The 16,796-nt window shown below is 60.8% G+C and overlaps 1 protein-coding gene across 1 annotated transcript; it reads left to right on the forward strand.

Annotated features, from left to right (window-relative positions):
* The first annotated feature begins 3,031 nt into the window (after positions 1 to 3,031).
* Positions 3,032 to 16,702, forward strand: E2F4 (E2F transcription factor 4). Its single transcript, XM_075940557.1, has 10 exons — positions 3,032 to 3,212; positions 6,089 to 6,198; positions 6,659 to 6,820; positions 7,628 to 7,671; positions 9,990 to 10,051; positions 10,204 to 10,489; positions 10,822 to 11,013; positions 12,737 to 12,784; positions 14,979 to 15,023; positions 15,180 to 16,702. The coding sequence occupies exons 1-10, from the start codon at positions 3,087 to 3,089 to the stop codon at positions 15,293 to 15,295; spliced, it is 1,191 nt and encodes a 396-aa protein (XP_075796672.1). The 5' UTR covers positions 3,032 to 3,086; the 3' UTR covers positions 15,296 to 16,702.
* Positions 16,703 to 16,796: the final 94 nt, after the last annotated feature.

The raw sequence follows: 16,796 nt of genomic DNA on the forward strand, positions 1-16,796 counted from the left end.
GTATCCACAAATTTGTCAGGCTCTAGAAACATGGGTACCAGAACTGGACACCATATTCCAGCTGTGGTCTGTGTGCGTATGTCCTATGTAATATGAAAGCCAAGAATCGAATTAGTCCTTTCGGCCACAGCATCACCTTGGGAGCTCTTTTGCTTTGGCTGCTCTCCACTATGACTCCCTCTTCTAGCAGCTGATGTGGAGGTATGAACACCAAGAGAGGAGAAACTGCTTTTGTAGTTGGCCAGCCATTCACAGTCTTTGTTTAATCCTAAACTAATGGTGTCAAATTTGCAGATGAACTATGTAGCTCAGCAGTTTCTCTCTGAAGTCTGGTCTTGAAGTTTTTTGCTGCAGGATGGCTACCTTTAGTTCTGCTACTGTGTGTCCAGGGAGATTGAAGTGTTCTCCTACAGGTTTTTGTATACTGCCATTCCTAATATCAGATTTGTGTCCATTTATTCTTTTATGTAGGGACTGTCCAGTTTGGCCAATGTATATGGCAGAGGGGCATTGCTGGCACACGATGGCGTATATTACATTGGTAGCTGTGCAGGTGAATGAACCAGTGATGGTGTGTCTGATCTGGTTAGGTCCTGTGATGGTGTCGCTGGTGTAGATATGAGGGTAAAGTTGGCACTGAGGTTTGTTGCAGGGATTGGTTCCTGAGTTAGAGTTACTGTGGTGCAGTGTATAGTTGCTGGTGAGAATTTGCTTCAGGTTGGCGGGTTGTCTGTGGGCGAGGACTGGCCTGCCTCCCAAGGCCTGTGAAAGTGGGCGATCATTGTCCTGGATGGGTTGTCGATCACTGATGATGCGTTGGAGAGGTTTTAGCTGAAGTCTGTAGGTGATGGCCAGTGGTGTTCTCTTGGTTTCTTTCTTGGGCTTGTCTTGTAGTAGGAGGCTTCTGGGTACATGTCTGGCTCTTTTAGTCTGTTTCCTCACTTGGATATCGTAGTTTCAAGAATGCTCGGTGAAGATCTTGTAGGTGTTGGTCTCTGTATGAGGGGTTGGAGCAGATGCGGTTGTAACTTAATGCTTGGCTGTAGACAATGGATCGTGTGGTGTGTCCGGGATGGAAGCTGGAGGCATGAAGGTAGGTATAGCGATCAGTAGGTTTCTGGTATAGGGAGGTGTTTATGTGATCATCACTTATTTACACCGTGCTGCCCAGGAAGTGGCTCTCTTGTGTAGACTGGTCCAGGCTGCAGTTGATGGTGGGGTGGAAGCTGTTGAAATCATGGTGGAATTCTTCCAGAGTTTCCAGAAGTGGAGACAAAAACACTTTGGCTACGTCTACACTGGCCCCAAATTCCGGAAAAGTGATGCAAAGCAGGTAAGTCAGAATAGGGAAATCCGCGGGGGATTTAAATATCCCCCGCGGGATTTAAATAAACATGTCCGCCGCTTTTTTCCGGCTTGGGGAAAAGCTGGAAAAAAGCGTCTAGACTGGCACGATCCTCCGGAATAAAGCCCTTTTCCGGAGGATCTCTTATTCCTACTTGAAAGCATTGGGCTGAGAAGTTGATCCCTGAGGTTCTAAAAGGACATGGACTCCATGCATCGAACAAAGTGGTTTTTACCCATGAAAGCTTATGCCCACACATATCATCGTCTGTAAGGTGCCACCGGTCTTGTAGTTGTTTTTGAAACTACAGACTACCACGGCGACCTGTCTGAGGCTTTGTATTTATGTGAGTGCAACACTTAAAATATTATGCATGAAAGGGGAAATGATTCCTAGTTTGTGAATGAAAACTTAATTTGGGAGGTTCTGTATTTTTAAGTTTCGTGTTCTTCAAGAATTGTGGTCAAAGGGAATCAATCAGCTAACCTCCCTGGGCCCAGACTCATCCAAGCGGGTTGACATAAAAGGAACCAGTGTTTTTCGTGTGGACACGCCAGACTTGCCCCGGGGAGGAAAAAAAGTGAAAACTAAGAGTGGAGCTAGCCAGAAAGCAGTGAAGGCGTTTGCTTCCTAAAGGAAGCTTTTATCAGAGTGAACCACGCCCTGGAGTTCAGCTTGTATTTCCAATGCTGGGGCCCGGGGCCAGATCTGCTCCCGGACCAGGAGTGAACATGAGACCAAATCTGAATTCTCTCCACTCATCTGAGGAAGTGGGTTGTACCAGCTACATGTTTTATTAGTCTTTAAGGTGCTGCTAGACTATTTGTTGTTTTTTAATGTTTGGGTCAGTTAAATTACGGAGATTGGTTTTAGGAAAGCCCTTTAAGAAGGTCTTACAGGTAATTCTGGGGGAACTGGTCTGGAATTCGTCTGAGAAGCAATGTTCCCTCTAATCTTTTCCATCTATGTGCAGAATATTTTTTTCTACATGCACCAAGGCACATGTGAATGTGCACCATCAGTAGAAGCAAACCTGGCTGTGAATAAACAAACACCCCGGCTCGCCGAGCCCCCCCCCGCACCCCGAGCCCCCCCGCACCCCGGCTCGCCGAGCCCCCCCCCCGCACCCCCGCACCCCGAGCCCCCCCGCACCCCGGCTCGCCGAGCCCCCCCCCACTCCGGCTCGCCGAGCCCCGCACCCCGAGCCCCCCCCCACTCCGGCTCGCCGAGCCCCCCCCCGCACCCCGAGCCCCCCCGCACCCCGGCTCGCCGAGCCCCCCCCCGCACCCCGAGCCCCCCCGCACCCCGGCTCGCCGAGCCCCCCCCCGCACCCCGAGCCCCCCCGCACTCCGGATCGCCGAGCCCCCCCTGCCGCGCCACCGTGGCCGGAGCCCCCGAGGGGCAGGGTCCCCAGGCGCCGTGGGGGCTACGGGCCGGGGGGCCACGGGGCGCAGGTGCCAACTTCCCGGCCGGGGCGGCGCTGCCGCGAGTGGGGTCCGCTCCGTGCGGTCCGGGAAGTTGGCAACCGGCGCGCAGCACTCGTCACACACACACACACACACACACACACACCCCCCAGCTAGTGGCCGGGCGCGAGGCGGGGCCCCGCCTCGGCCCCGCCCCCCGGCGCCACGTGACTCCCCGCGCGGGCGGCAGCGGCCCCGCCCCCTGGCTTCCGGCGCGGCTTCCCGGCCTGCCCCGCGGGCGGCGGCGGAAGCGGAAGCGGCGCGCGGGGAGGCAGATGGCGGAGTCCGGGCCGCAGCCCCCGGGGGCCCCGAGCCGGCACGAGAAGAGCCTGGGGCTGCTCACCACCAAGTTCGTGTCGCTGCTGCAGGAGGCCAAGGACGGGGTCCTGGACCTCAAGCTGGTGCGGCCCGGGGGGGTCTCTCCGGGGGGGGCGTACGGGGCCTCCCCCCTCTGGCGCCCGCTTTGTGCAGGGCCTGGGGCCGGGTGGAGCCTGTCGGGGGGGGGCTGTAAGTGGGGGGGTCCCTGTCCCGGGGGGCGGTGACACGCTGAGGGGAGTCGTCGCCACCCCGGAACAGAGCCAGACCCTGGTCCCGCGCCCCCCGAGGGCCTGCGCGTCTGCTCCGCGCCCCGCTGCAGGGAAACAATCCAGAGTCCACAGCCCCGTCACCGGGAGATCGTAGCCTGGATCCACCCCAGCGCAGTCGCTCTTCGCAAGTGGCAGCCCTGCATTAAGCAGGACACCAGCTTGAAAGGGATGCGTAGGTCACTGTCAGCACCGTGTGTTGCAGGGGGCCGAGCAGGAAGCCAGCACAGTCTGCGGAGCTCAGGGAAATCACTGCTAAGCAAGTGGGGGTGCGGTTCTCCACTAGCTGAAGTTTCCAAATGATCTTTAGGGTTCTGCCTCCTCCAGTCTGGAGGTGGGGGAGACCTGGCTGCTAGGGGAGGAGAGCAAATCAGATCGTTTCTGGCTGAAGCTCTGCAAATCTGGAGCTTGCATCTGGTCTGTGCCCCAGGTGAATACGCGTTTGCCCACACACGTGGCAACCTGCATGTTTATGCATCACAAAAGCGCACTGCATAGACTGTCCCCAAAGCTGTCTCACCCCAGCACCTCCGAGATCACTAACGTGTGGCTCATTGCACCCTGATGAGCAGCCTTGTCAGACTCGACAATTTGGGAGATTCAATACGAAAAAGGTTTCTTTGAATACACTGAAGCTTGCGGAGGGAGAAGCAGGTGGGTGGCGGGGGCTGCGAGGGGCAGATTGGAGGGGGTTAGGAGGCCACAGGTAAGGCTGTGATATGGGTAGGACGGGGGTAAGTGGGAGTGCAACATTGATCTCGGGTGTATTTGTGGTATCTCGGACCTTGTTCAATGCCCTTCCCTGGTGCTTGGCTGCATCCTGCTTTCCCGGCCTCCCGAGCAGCCTCTGCCCTGGGAGCCGCTGCTTATCATGCCATGTGTGTGGAGGAATCTCCCTTGGATCCGCAGTGCTGCAGTTGCTGCCTGAGGCATCAGGCTCGGATCCGCATGGGAACCCAGGGCTGGAGGACTGAAAACGGGAGGCTCAAGGAAGCACTTGTGCATCCAGGCATGGCTAGGAGGCAGCAGGACTCTTCTCAAGCGGGTCAGCAGTTTGTGGCTCTAAAGTGGCTTGGTGTGGGGCTTTTTTGGGGGGGGGAGCGGGGAGAATGCTGATTTGGCAAAACCGAAACTTTTCACAGAGCCAGTCAGCTTTGAGGAAACTTTTGCCGGGAAGATTTTTCAGAACAGGAATGGGCTCTGAGCTCTGCGAGAGGCACTTCCACCTAGTCTGTAGCATGGTGGTTAGGATGCCAGGTGAAGACCCAACCCCCTGGGTTAGGGATGTCCAGTCCTATTTAATTGGTTAACTGGTTAAATGCAGGGGGCAGCTCCCAGGTGTCAGTTAACTGGTACCTGCTTACTGGGCAACCAGCTACCGATTCACATCCCTAGTGGCGAATTGGCATAGGCACTTATCCTTGTCCCTGGCCATTGGAGATCTTTTCTCACGGTATCTCCCTGCCATGTCCAAAGCCGAAACCTAGCTCTTGTCTTCCAGCAGTGCAGCATGCCTCCATGGAGTGATACCCATGTGTGTGTCGCCTCAGCTGTCTGTGTTCCCACTGCTGCTCTTTCTGGCTTCGGGCATGTGCAGGAGGTGACTAAGAGGTTCAGGCTGGGACAGAAAAGCGGTGGGCGTTTGCTCCAAAAGCGGCGGGCAGTTGGGACTCGTGTTTGTCAGCATCATTGAAACAGAGCAGTGGCTTGTGGAGCACAGCTGTGTAGGAAAGTGACCAGGCTTGTGTCTTTTGCAGTATCCAGTGCAGTGTGGCGCTGGGCATATCAGTACAGACATACGATGCATTCACACTGACCCAGCGCCCATGGAATTCACACTTAGGGTTACTTGGGATGGGAACTGGAGTAACTTCCCTTGGCAGGCACCCAGGGGCGCGCTGAGTGTTAAGGTACGGCTGTTCCTGCCAACCAAAGAACAGATCCACCCCTGGAAACTTCTTGTGGGAACCTCAGGCCTGGGGGCTGAATGCAGCCCGCAGCTTGCCTGGATCCAGCCCCTAAGGCTCAGGGCCCCCCGCTTGCATTGGGGACCCGCACTGGTGCTCCAGCCCCCCGCTGTCTCACCACACGGCTGGAGCACAGAAAATCACGGCTGGGCCCCCAGGCTCTGGTGTGCAAGGGAAATGTAGGAAGCATCTTTCTGCTTCCGTCGGGCATCACATCAATGAGGGTTTTTTGTGTGTGGTCCCCGACTGATTTGTCTGTGGGTCAGTGGCCCCCAACCCAAAAAGGTTCCCTGCCCCTTCCCCTAGAGCCAAGTCAGCCGAGGAAAGCTGAGGACTTTGGGTAGCATAAGAGCTGCCTCACCACAGCCTTCCTAATCTGCTCCAAAAGAGAATGGAGCTAGGGGCTGAAATACGGAGGACCCTCCCGGGGCATTGTCCCAGAGAGGCGCAGTCCTGGCGGGCTCCAGAGGAGCTGGGGAGGTGGCCGGGCTGGCTCTGGGACAGCAGGGGTTTTAGTGCAATGAGAAGTTGGATTGTGGGGAAGATCAGTGGTAGTTTTGAAGTCCTGGGGAGCAGGGTCCTCTCTGCAGCTTGAGAAGCAGGGGCACAGAGGAGGTGCTGTCGGAAGTATGGGGCTCTGACCCCCGACGGGGAAAATGTGGTGCCCGCGGGAGGCCGGCTGTAGCTGTGAATTTCCGGAGTCAGCCACCCATCTCCATTCGGCAGGCAGCAGACACCTTGGCCGTGCGGCAGAAGCGGCGAATCTACGACATCACAAATGTCCTGGAGGGCATCGGGCTGATTGAGAAGAAATCCAAAAACAGCATCCAGTGGAAGTGAGTGGGGCGTCTGCGCAGCGGGGAGGGCGCTGGGAGAAGGGTGCCTCTCGGGGCAGCGGTCAGTTGCGCCCTTGCCCGCGATCCACTCCCCCTCTGAAACGTCCCGCCCCTGCGGCCACCGGTGCAGCTCCACCTGCTGGCATTTTGTCTGTCAGCCCTGTGCAGATGGGCTGGGCGTGTTTCTCCAGAGGCTCTTGCTGCAGGGGCTAAGACCAGAACAGATGCCTCCAGCCCTTCCCCGGGTGTTGAGAGAGGGAGACTTCTGCCCCCAGTATGAGGCAGGACTTTGTCCCTCTGTACTGGAAGGGGAGATGGAAGATGTGGGGCCTCTGGCCTGCTGTAGGTTAGGGGAGCGTGAGCGGTTGGGGGCCACGGGGAGCTGGGGAGGTGTGGAAGAGCCGGGTCTCTGTGGACTCCCGCGGCGGGGCCGGCTGCTCATTGCTGTCTGTCCGCGCAGGGGCGTGGGCCCGGGCTGTAACACCCGTGAGATCGCCCACAAACTCATTGAGCTGAAGGCGGAGATAGACGACCTGGAACAGCGGGAGCAGGAGCTGGAGCAGCAGAAGATGTGGGTCCAGCAGAGCATCAAAAACGTGACGGAAGATGTCCAGAACAGCAGATATCCTTTCAGTGCCCTGGCTCCCGGCTCAGTCGCTGATGCTGTCCCTCCCCCTCACACTCCTGGCGGGTGAGGCCGTTGCCTCTCTCTGGTACTAATGAGCTTCCGTTTGCATGGCACCGTTCTCCTCACATCCCGCAATGCGCTGCACAGCCCTACGCGCAATCGCGTGGTTCTTCCTTGTGCTGTTCGCCTAGCACGGTGGAGTCCTGGACGAGGACTTAGGGCTCCCAGGAGCACGCTCATACAAATAATACTAGCCAGCCCTGAATGCAGCCACCTCTGGGATGGCGCACAGCAGCTGATTAACAGCGTGCTATAACATGGCCCAGCGGCCTGCGACAGCAAGTGCTGCTGACTCTCCACGTAGCACGGCGGGGGGCTTGGGGTGACACGTGTAATCAGTCTGGAATGTCTCCAGCACCTCTGGGGGCTATTGCACTTTGAGGAAGGTGTGTTGGGGAGTTTCAAAGCCCCCTTTCTGGCCCCTGGCACCCTGCGTCAGGACGAGCCGGGACAGAAAGGCCTCTCTGTGGCATTAGCGCTACCGTCTCAAGCATGTAGCTGCCCTGGCAGGTTTCCCCTCTGAGTGCTAACCCTGCTGCCGTGCAGCCAGCCTGCAGCGCTCTGGTGGCAGGTAGACCCCACCCCTTTTCTCCCCCCCAAGACCACTTCAGAGGCTTTGGTGCTGGCACTTAATCTTCTAGGAGTTCCGTTGCCTGCACACAAGGAAAACCTGACGCCAGGTGCTCTTTGAATTCTGCGCCCCTGCAGGAAGCTGCCCCCTTTCTCCTTAACCGCCGGAACGTTAGCCTACGTGACGCACGAAGATATCTGCAAGTGCTTCTCAGGTGAGCTGGCACTGGGTCCCTGGCTGGTCTCCCGGGGCCTGGGGCAGCAGACCCAGCTGGGCGCCCCGTTTCCCAGGAGGGAGAGGGCCGTAGCTCCCAGCTGGCTGTGTCCCACTAGACAATTCTACATCATCCCCCCCCGCCCCCCCAAGATCAGCTGCCCCTAAATTCAAGCTGTGCCCCTGCAGGCAGAGGAGTCAGCGGGACCTGGACTGGTCTGTGCGGGGTGTAGACCACAGCAGTCCCTGGCGTGCACTTCTAGAGGGGGGCTGTCTCCTCTGTCCCTGTGTCCTTGGGGCCGTAGTATCCTTCAGTGCAGGCTTTCAGCTTCCCTCCCCAGGCCACCCCTTCCCGGGGAAACCCTTGTAAGCCTTCCCTAGGACCGAGCCCTGCTCTGCTTGCATCTGACTGAGAGGAGCTGACGTTCCTTGGTCTTTGCTTCATTCCTGCAGGCCTTGTAGATCCTCAGCCCCGCATAATCGACACCTCCCCCTTCTGACTGTCTGCTCCCATTTATTCCAGCCCTCCTGCCTGTCCTCTTCCTCAGCGCCCCTTGCATTGTCCTCTCCCCTCTGCCTGTACCCATCGTCCGTCTTGGGCTCCCGCCTTTCTGGGTGGGGCAGGGTTTATGGCACATCCAGGGAAATGGCGCCCTCCAATAACTGGCAGTGGCATGGGAGGAACGAGTGGGACGGGAATAGGCCAAGGTTGGGTGGGAGGCCGCTGAGGTTCGGGAGCCCAAGTCCAAAACTGCTGCTCAGCTGCTTGTCAAAGCAGGTTTACGCCTGAAGCCAAGCCTGGCTCTGCAGCATGTGGGCCTTGCAGCTGGACTCCCTGCTGGGCGGAACCGTCCCGGAGAAAGTCTTGGGGAGCAGATCTGAATGGTCTGGCTGTTTGAAATCAGCCATCCCAGCTTGTCTCCCGGTGGGGTGCTCGGATGGTCCCAGCCGGCCTCCGAGGGGAGAGGCCGATCTCCGTGTAGCCAGAAAACACCTTGAGGGCACCTGACTCTCCACTCTGCGATCTTTGGAGAGTTAATTTGCTGGAGTTCTTGCATCACAGGCTGAATTCCAGCTTCCATTCCACCGTGCCCCCTTTTCGTAGTACGCCCCTTGCGGGCTGTTTGGCCCGCTCTGAAACGCGAATTGATTTTTGAAAAACTGAATGAAAACAGGTGGAGCGGTTGGAGACGGAGCAGAAGAAATATCACGTGCACTGTGAGACTCTGAGACTCTGTTTTAAAGATGTAGTTGGTGAGGGCACGTCGCTGAAGAGTCTTCTTTTTGCAAACCCACCAGATTTGTCACTCCCCTTTTACAAGCCCAGTTGCTTTGCACCAGGGAGTTTGCAAAAACTGTGATTTTAAAAGTTTACCCTCTCGCTGGCCTTCCTTCCTTATCACTTTTGGGGTTTGCCTCCCTGTTTTTCTTAACTCCTGTGAAGTTAAAGGCAAAACACTGATTTGTGCCATGGAAAGTCGGGAATGTCTGTTGCCCCTAGGGCTTTAGGTACTGTACTTCTAGTTTTGGTTTCTGTGGTAAGTGTAAACCCGCCTGGCGTCAGTGCAAGCCAGAACCTATGGGGGATGCACAGGGCAGCCAAAGTAGCACTGCCGCAGCCGTTGGCTAGTCCGTGTGTTTGTTGACTTGTTTGCACCTCTTTGCAAAGGGAGGTGTTAAAAGCGTCTGCAAGGCGGTGGCATTCCCGGCTCGGGCCCTGGCCAGCGTCAGTAACAAGCACCAGCTTTGGCCTGCACTTGACCGTTGCTAGGGCCACTTCCTGCAGGCCGCCCTGTCCTTGCCCCTAGCCTCCTTTCCCTCGGCAGACACTCACACCCTCTTGGGCTTGCTGCTGGAGTCCTAGCGCTTGGCACGAGAGCTCTGGACCCCTGGCAAGGTCTTCCGGCCGGAGCCCTACGCCAGCTGCCTGGAGTGCATATCCGTGCTCTCCGTCCCGAAGGAGGGAGGCTTTGGTGGCAGGTCTGCGTTTGTCCTGCGGTCTGCCTGATTTCTGCGCTTCGCTCACTGCCTGCCTGCCGTGCCGTGAGCGCTTCCTTCCTGGCCCCGGGGCCGGGCGCTGTACCGGGGTTGCTCTGTGGCGTCACAGCGCACGGTCCGCCCGCAGCGAAGGATCACACTCTCTTTGTGATGTGCTGGGCCCAGGGGTGGCAGGTGAAGGATGGATGGTGATTCCCTTGGGAGCCCCGGCCGGTGGGGTGGGGCTGGTGCTCTCCCGGGAGGGGCTGGTTCAATGACAGCCCCCCCTGGCCCCTGCAGCCAGAACCCTCCCTTGGAATGCCCATCCGTTTGTTTTCACAGGAGACACCCTGCTAGCAATTCGAGCCCCGTCCGGCACCCGGCTAGAAGTTCCCATTCCAGAGGTGGGTGCTGGGTTTGAGCGAGCTGGGGTTCCTGGCAGGTCTGGGCTTTGCTTGCTGGGCTGCGGGGGGCAGAGGGTCGTTAGGAGAAGGCAGCCCCATGTGGACCAATGCCCTGAATGGTCTGTGGGCACTTTGCCTCCTGGTTCCCTCAGGGCCTGAACGGACAGAAGAAATACCAGATCCACCTGAAAAGCACCAGCGGCCCCATCGAAGTCCTGCTCGTCAACAAGGATGCTTTGAGCTCCCCCCCTGTGGTGCTCCCCGTCCCTCCCCCGGAAGACCTCATTCAGTGCCAGCCCGTCGCGGCCGCCAAGCCCCCGAGATCACCTGCTGCCCACTTCCCGGAGGCATCCGTGCCCGGCGGTTCTCACCCGTCCACGCCCACCCCGACCAGCACTCAGGACCACAGCCAGGCTGCATCGAAAGCCACAAGCCCAGGTCGGGGAAGGGGGCTGGCTGGGCATGTCTGGGAGCTGGGTGCGAGTACTAGAGCGCTTGAGCGGGTGAACTGCTGCCCATGCCCCCCGCTCGCGGCCAGGCTGGTTGTCCCCTCGTGGCAGAGACCCCGCTGCTCCCCCTACAGGCGTGGGAGGTGGCCGGGGGGCATGAGGACCAGGCCGAAAGCCCGTAGCCACGCCTGCCTGTGTTCCCCGGGAGCCTGGCTCAGGTTCGGCATGGAGGGGGCAGAGCAGGCTCCTCCTATACGGGGCTGGGTTGGCCGGTGGCCGCTGCTTCCGGAGCCCCCCTGAGTCCCCTGCCCCCCGTAACAGAATGCAGCGTCTCCGCGGCCGAGCCCAAGAGCAGCGGCGCCTTCGACTCCCTCGGCGCGGTGGCCGCGCCCGCCAGCCAGCCGGCAGGGTTGGACACGCAGCCGCTGCAGTCGTCTGCCTCGCTGGACAGCAACTCCGTCCTGCCCAATCCCTCCGCCTCCTTCCAGCCAATCAAGCCGGAGCCTACAGAGAGTGAGTACGGCTTGGCGTGGGCTGAAACGCTCTTGGCGCCGCCCAGGGAGGGCCAAGCTCTGCGAGGGGCCTCCCTCGACCCTGGCAAGCTAGGAGGGGGCCGGAGTTCAGACGGCCGCTTGCCGCTTACACTCTGCGCCCTGCCCCTGCGAGGTCCCTGCCTGGCCCCCGCCTCTCCCGGCTGTGGCTCCCCGAGCATCCCGTCCGCACAGCGTGGGCCTGCGGCGAGTCCCTCGGCCCTGGGGGCTTCCAGCCGTTCCCTCGTCCGGTGGGAGGGTTCTCCGGGCGGCCTCCCTCTTCTCCCGCCATTTCATCCCCTCCCCAGCCCCCCTGCTCCGGTATTCACTGCTCCCCTGGGGGGAGCCCAGACGCCCCTTCGCGGTCCTGGGTGGGGAGCGGGGCAGAACCTCTCTGGGAACTTAGCAGCAGCGCTGGCCCACAGCCAGGCACCACAATTCGCCTGGTTCTGTGGAGAAGGGCTGGGGGCTTGTGGTTCCGAGCCCGGCCCCCGACCGCCCTGTGGGGGCTCCGGAGCCAGCGGGTGCATGGAGCCTGGGTGCTGAACAGGCTGAGCTGGAGAAGTTTGCAGGGGGTGGCGCTTAGCAGGCGGAGCAGCCCTGCCGTCGTGCCTGCCGCAGGCTGTGAGGGGGCTGTGGGGAGCCCGGAGCAGGGGGAGTGATGCGGGAGAGCAGGCACGTGGGTGGGGTGAGTCTCCACTTCCCTTGGTGGACCTGGTCAGGAGAGAGACAGACCATTGCGTGGACCCCTGGTCCTGCCGCTCCCCTTACCCTGGAGTCTGGCCGCCCATTGTGTGGCCGGAGCGGAAGCACGTTCGGTTCCCTGCTCCCCCGCAGGCTGCTGGTGGGGCCCGGAGCCGGTGAGCGCACGGCCCTGCCGCGCTGGGGGTGGCCACACGTGCCTTAGAGAATGCGAGGGGGCCGTGGGGTAGGAGCCTGGCGGCGAGGCCTGTAGATAGGAAGAGCCGTGAGGTGAGGCCTGGAAACTCGCGGGGCCAAGGGAGGGATTCCTGGGGGGGGGGGGCATCGCACCATGACCCTGACGGCTCCACGGACCCCGGCTTCTGAGTTCTTCGCGCGGGGCCGGCCCGGCTGGTGGGCAGGGGCCACTCGCTGAAGCACCAGTGGCCGTGGGGGGAAGCCTCGGGCTGGAAGCCGGGTGGGAGGCGGCGCCAGGGTCGGGGTGGGTGTCCCGAGGGAGGAAGGACGGAGACGCTGGGACAGGGAGTGGCTGGGGAATGGTCTCCGGAGAGCAGCCTGGTTTGCCGAAGGCCGGGCCGGACGGAGCCCTGGGTGAGCAGAACCCTGTCGTCCCCCTAGCCCTGCTCCCGAAGCGGGGACGAGGGGCGGGGGCAGGGGAGGGACCTGTCTCGGCCTCCTGGTTGCGAAGAGAATGTGCCCCAGGTGTAACTGCAGCAGTTTTGTCTCCCAGGGTCTGCAGCCAGCCCCACACCCCAACTCACACCCTGCCCCCCAACCCTCTGCCCCAGCCCTGAGGGAGGGGCCTCGCCCCCCGCCCCTCACTGGTTCTGCGGTGGGTGCCGGGTCCCCTCCGCGTTGGTGCGCGTCAGTGAATTCATCCCGCTCAGGGTGGGAAAGGGGGGAGGGGCGCGGGTGGGGCTCGGGGCAGGGGCAGCCGGCTGTGCTGGGGTATTTCAGGCCTTTCGGGGCCCAGGGCCAACCGCTTCGGTTCATTGTCTCCCCAGTGCTGGAGCTTCCCAAAGAACTCGCCGAGATGTTTGATCCCACACGAGGTACGTTGACCCCCGCCCCCTGCTTGCCCTCCTGTGCTCCGGGGAGAAGGGCTCCCTACTGCCTCCCCCTCCACGGCTCCCCTGCCTGCCTGGCCGTGGGCTCCTGCCGTCGCTGTGCTCGCGAGATGCTGAGCGACCTCTGCTGCAGGCTTCTGGAACGACAGCTGCATGTGCTGGCCCAGGCCTGGACCGAATCTGCCCCTTGGCCCCTATGGACATAAACAATTCCCTCCTGGCTGCCTCGCCACCTGGAATTGGGCCACAAGGCCGCCCCCTGCTGGGAGTGCTCCTCATTGAGTGCACAGGGCCGCTGTGTCCAAGTAACCTGGGGGCTGTGGGGTTGTCCTAGGCAGGGCTCTGCTCTCGGCCGTTCCCCACAGCGAAGAGAGGGCCATGGGGTGTGCAGCTGAAACATGGGGACCGAGGGCGAGGAACACGAAGGAGCATGTGGGGAACTCCCAGGCCGGTCTCATGAAAAGCCCTGGGCTAAATCCACACGTCCAGCACCAGTCCCGCTGCCCGAGCTAGTGGTGTGCCAGCTGGGCAGTGGATCCGGCTGTGCTGTGGGGTTAGCATTACCAGCGGTCGGGCCCTGGCCTGCCCTTCCTCCCCACTGCTGGTAGATAGGTAAGCGAATGCTTGACTGGAAGGGCTGGTATTCCCAGCCGCGCCCCCTGCTCTGTGCGGCGTTTTCCACGCTGTGGAGAGGCAATGCCCCGACCCTGCAAGGGAAGGTAGATGGTAGCAGGGGGCGGGGTGGGCTTAACCGACAGTAGCAGGGGGCTGCCGGTGAGAGTCCGTGGGACACTCTTCACAACGGCTGCTTGTGCGGGGTTAAAGCCTGAAATGCAGTGAGGACAGGAACCAGAGAGCAAGAACCCTTCCCACCCGTGTGCCTCGGCGCTGGGACGGGCCCGGGGCGCGGGCTGGCGTGGAAGGCTGCATAGCTTGGTGTGCCGGGCAGCCTCGTCTTCATTTCATACCCGTAACTTCCCAGCTCACCTTTTGGGGTTCCAGGGGCTCTGCAGGGCCCAGGTTGCTGCTGCTGGAGGAGACTTGATGCAAATATTGTTTCGTTTCCCCTTTCTTAAGGAAAAGAGGCTCCCACGGGGTTTGGGTTTGCCGGTCTCTCCTCCCCGTGCTGGTTCAGCTGGGGGAGAGGCAGGGCTGCAGCGGCTCTGTGCATACCCTCCTCTGGGGAGCAGTGCCCCACGGAGGTGGCTGTCCTGGAGTATTGATTGTCCTAGGGGCCAGCTGGTAAAATCTCCTTGTAGGTACATGTGAGCACAGCTGAAATCCAGCCCGGTGCGTGTGATGAGGCTGTCTCGGTTCATGAGGAAGGTGTGGTCAGATGGGTGCTTAATTGCTTAGTTTTTATTTTCAATTCCCCCCTCCCACCTCCTCCCTGCAAACCCCACCTCGCATGCGAGCAAAGCCGCTAGTCCTCAGTGAGGATCGCCAACTTGCCGCGTTTGTGGCACAACTTTTGCTGCCGTCTTTTTTTTTTTTAAAGAAATCTTTGGAATACGTTGCGGGCGGGGAAAATATGCATGACTGGTACTGGGCCAGTTGGGGGCGCTGTCCCAGGGCGGATACTCAGCCTACAGCTTGTCACGCTGAAGCAGTGCAGGAGTCTTAAAGGGGGCTTTGGCCCACTTTCCCCTGCTGATCACCCCAGCCCCCTTCGTGCGGAGGAGATGGCTTGAGTCCCAAGTTGCTCTCTGAGCAGAGACGATGAAAGGTCTGGAAGACACGAGCTCCGAGGGACTTGGGCTTTAGTTTGGAAAGGAGAAGACTGAGAGGGGACGTGATGGGGGTTTTCAGGTATCTAAAAGGAGGTGGGAGACACATTGTTCTCCTTGGCATCTGAGGACAGGACAAGCAGCAAGGGGCTTAAACTGCAGCAAGGGAGGTTGAGGTTGGACGTTCGGAAAAACTTCCTGTCAGGGTGGTCAGACACTGGGATAAGTTGCCCAGGGAGGTTGTGAGTCTCCATCGCTGCGAGATTGAAGAGCAGGTTGGACAGACGCCTGTCGGGGATGGTCTGGACGGTGCTTGGTCCTGCTGTGAGGGTGGAGACTGGACTCTCGAGCTCCCTTCCAATTCTAGTATTTGTGGTTCTCCGGAGCTGCCTGTGGTTCCGGTCTGCTCCTTGGCTTTCCTGAGAATAGCCTGCTGTCTCCCCTCTCCCCAGAATGCCTGAACTCCGAGCTGCTGGAAGAGCTGATGTCCTCCGAAGGTGAGTGGCAGAGGTAGCTTGCTGCCGAGCAACCTCTCGTTGGGAGGAGGAGCGAGGCCGAGTCCCCCGTGACCAGGCCGGAGGCTCCAAGCGGTGGGTGCGGGTGCCGTGGTTCCAGGATTTGCAGACACCAGGCCCCTGCTTTCTCCCCCGCAGTATTTGCTCCCTTGCTCCGCCTCTCCCCGCCCCCTGGAGACCACGACTACATCTACAACCTGGACGAGAGCGAAGGCGTCTGCGACCTCTTCGACGTGCCGATCCCCAACCTCTGACTGCCCGGCACGGGGCCTGGCCTGGGGCACAGACTGGCCGCTGGCTTCGGAACCTGTCGCCGTTTGGATCCCCGTGGTGCGGCAGGGGGCTCTGGGCCGGACTGGAACCGAGAGCTGGACTTGGGGACCAGGCGCCTCCCGGAGCGTCTCTTCCCTCGAGTTACCTCACCCCTCTGCGTCTGTCTCTCCACTGGATCCGAGCCCGAGCCTGCCCCGTACGGCTCTGCCCCTCGGCGCCTCCTCCGCGCGGCAGGCTCTGGCTTTCCTGCCCCCCTCCCGCCCACCGGCACTTTGCATCTTAGGCAGCGGGAGGGTCCGTGCACAAGCCCGGAGGCAGCTCCCCGTGTGCCCCAGCCCCTCTGCTCGGGGCTGCGCTCAGCTGTGAAAACTGCCCCCACAGGCTCTGTTCCAGCCAGACTCCGGCGAGTTCCTTGGACACGTGAAAGGCAATTGGCCGATGCCAGAGTCCTGCCCGCCCCCCTGCAGGCCTGGTGATTGGCAGCCAGGCCTTGTCCGGGAGATCTCTGTGCCAGTTCCCGCCGCTCCTCCCCGCCTGGCACTGGAGCCTGGGGCGGCGCAGGGGCCCGTTGGCTAGCACTTTGCCATGGCAGGCGGTGTCTGTGGCCGAAGGAGAGACTTTGGGTGCGGGGGGCTCGTCCCCTGTGCCCGGGGGCCTTGGCTTTCCATGGTGGCAGTGTGCTGCCTGGCGTGCTGTCCCCTCCCCCCCCGCCCGCTGACCTGCCCTGTTGGGGTTTGGCAGCCAGCTCTGAATTTTGGGGTCGGTCTCTGGGTTTGCACTGTGCTCTCAGGCCCCGCCTCCCCCCTCTGGATTTGAGAATCTCTTGGCTTTGCACCTTCCCTGGGCAGCCCGTCGGCCGCTGCTCGCCTGCGTTGGCTGCCCGCAGAGCTGCTGGGCCGGTCTGGAAGTGCTGCCGTCCTCAGCCTGCCGGCTACCCTCTGGCAGCTCTCAGCCGCCCCCACCCGCCGCTTGGCTGCTCCTCTCAGCCCCGGTCCAGCCCCGGCTGGTGCCCGGCGAGAGGGAATGAGGAACAAGCGTTGAAACCCCTCTGGGAGCTGGCAGGGTGAGGGGGCTGCCTTTCCCCAGCAGCCAGGGGCCAGTACTGGGGGGGAGAGGAAGCTCCCAGACTCCAAACCCACCTGTGCCAGTTTCTCCACCTCTTCCCTCTGGCCTGGGCGCTGCTTGGAACGGGGGGGCCTGCGTGTGCTTCAGCCTCGATGCCCGGACCTCTGTGTGGCGAGCGCTGTGCGGCCTGGCCCTGCGTTGCAGGCGGGCAAAGGAACTTGGATGGGTATATAAAGATTATTTTTATACACGTGGCGGCGAAGGGAAGCGGCCTGGAATATCTGTACAGTGTTCTTGGAGTGAATAAACGGAGCCTTTGCAGAGCCGGGCGGAGCTGTGAGCGGGGTCAGCGCAGTCCCCGGCCCTTCCGCCAGCGCAGAGCTGGCCCCCTCGGCTCGCTGGGCCCATGCAGCCAGG

Source organism: Pelodiscus sinensis, chromosome 12 (genome assembly GCF_049634645.1).
Source record: "Pelodiscus sinensis isolate JC-2024 chromosome 12, ASM4963464v1, whole genome shotgun sequence".
In the NCBI taxonomy this organism is placed as follows: domain Eukaryota; kingdom Metazoa; phylum Chordata; order Testudines; family Trionychidae; genus Pelodiscus; species Pelodiscus sinensis.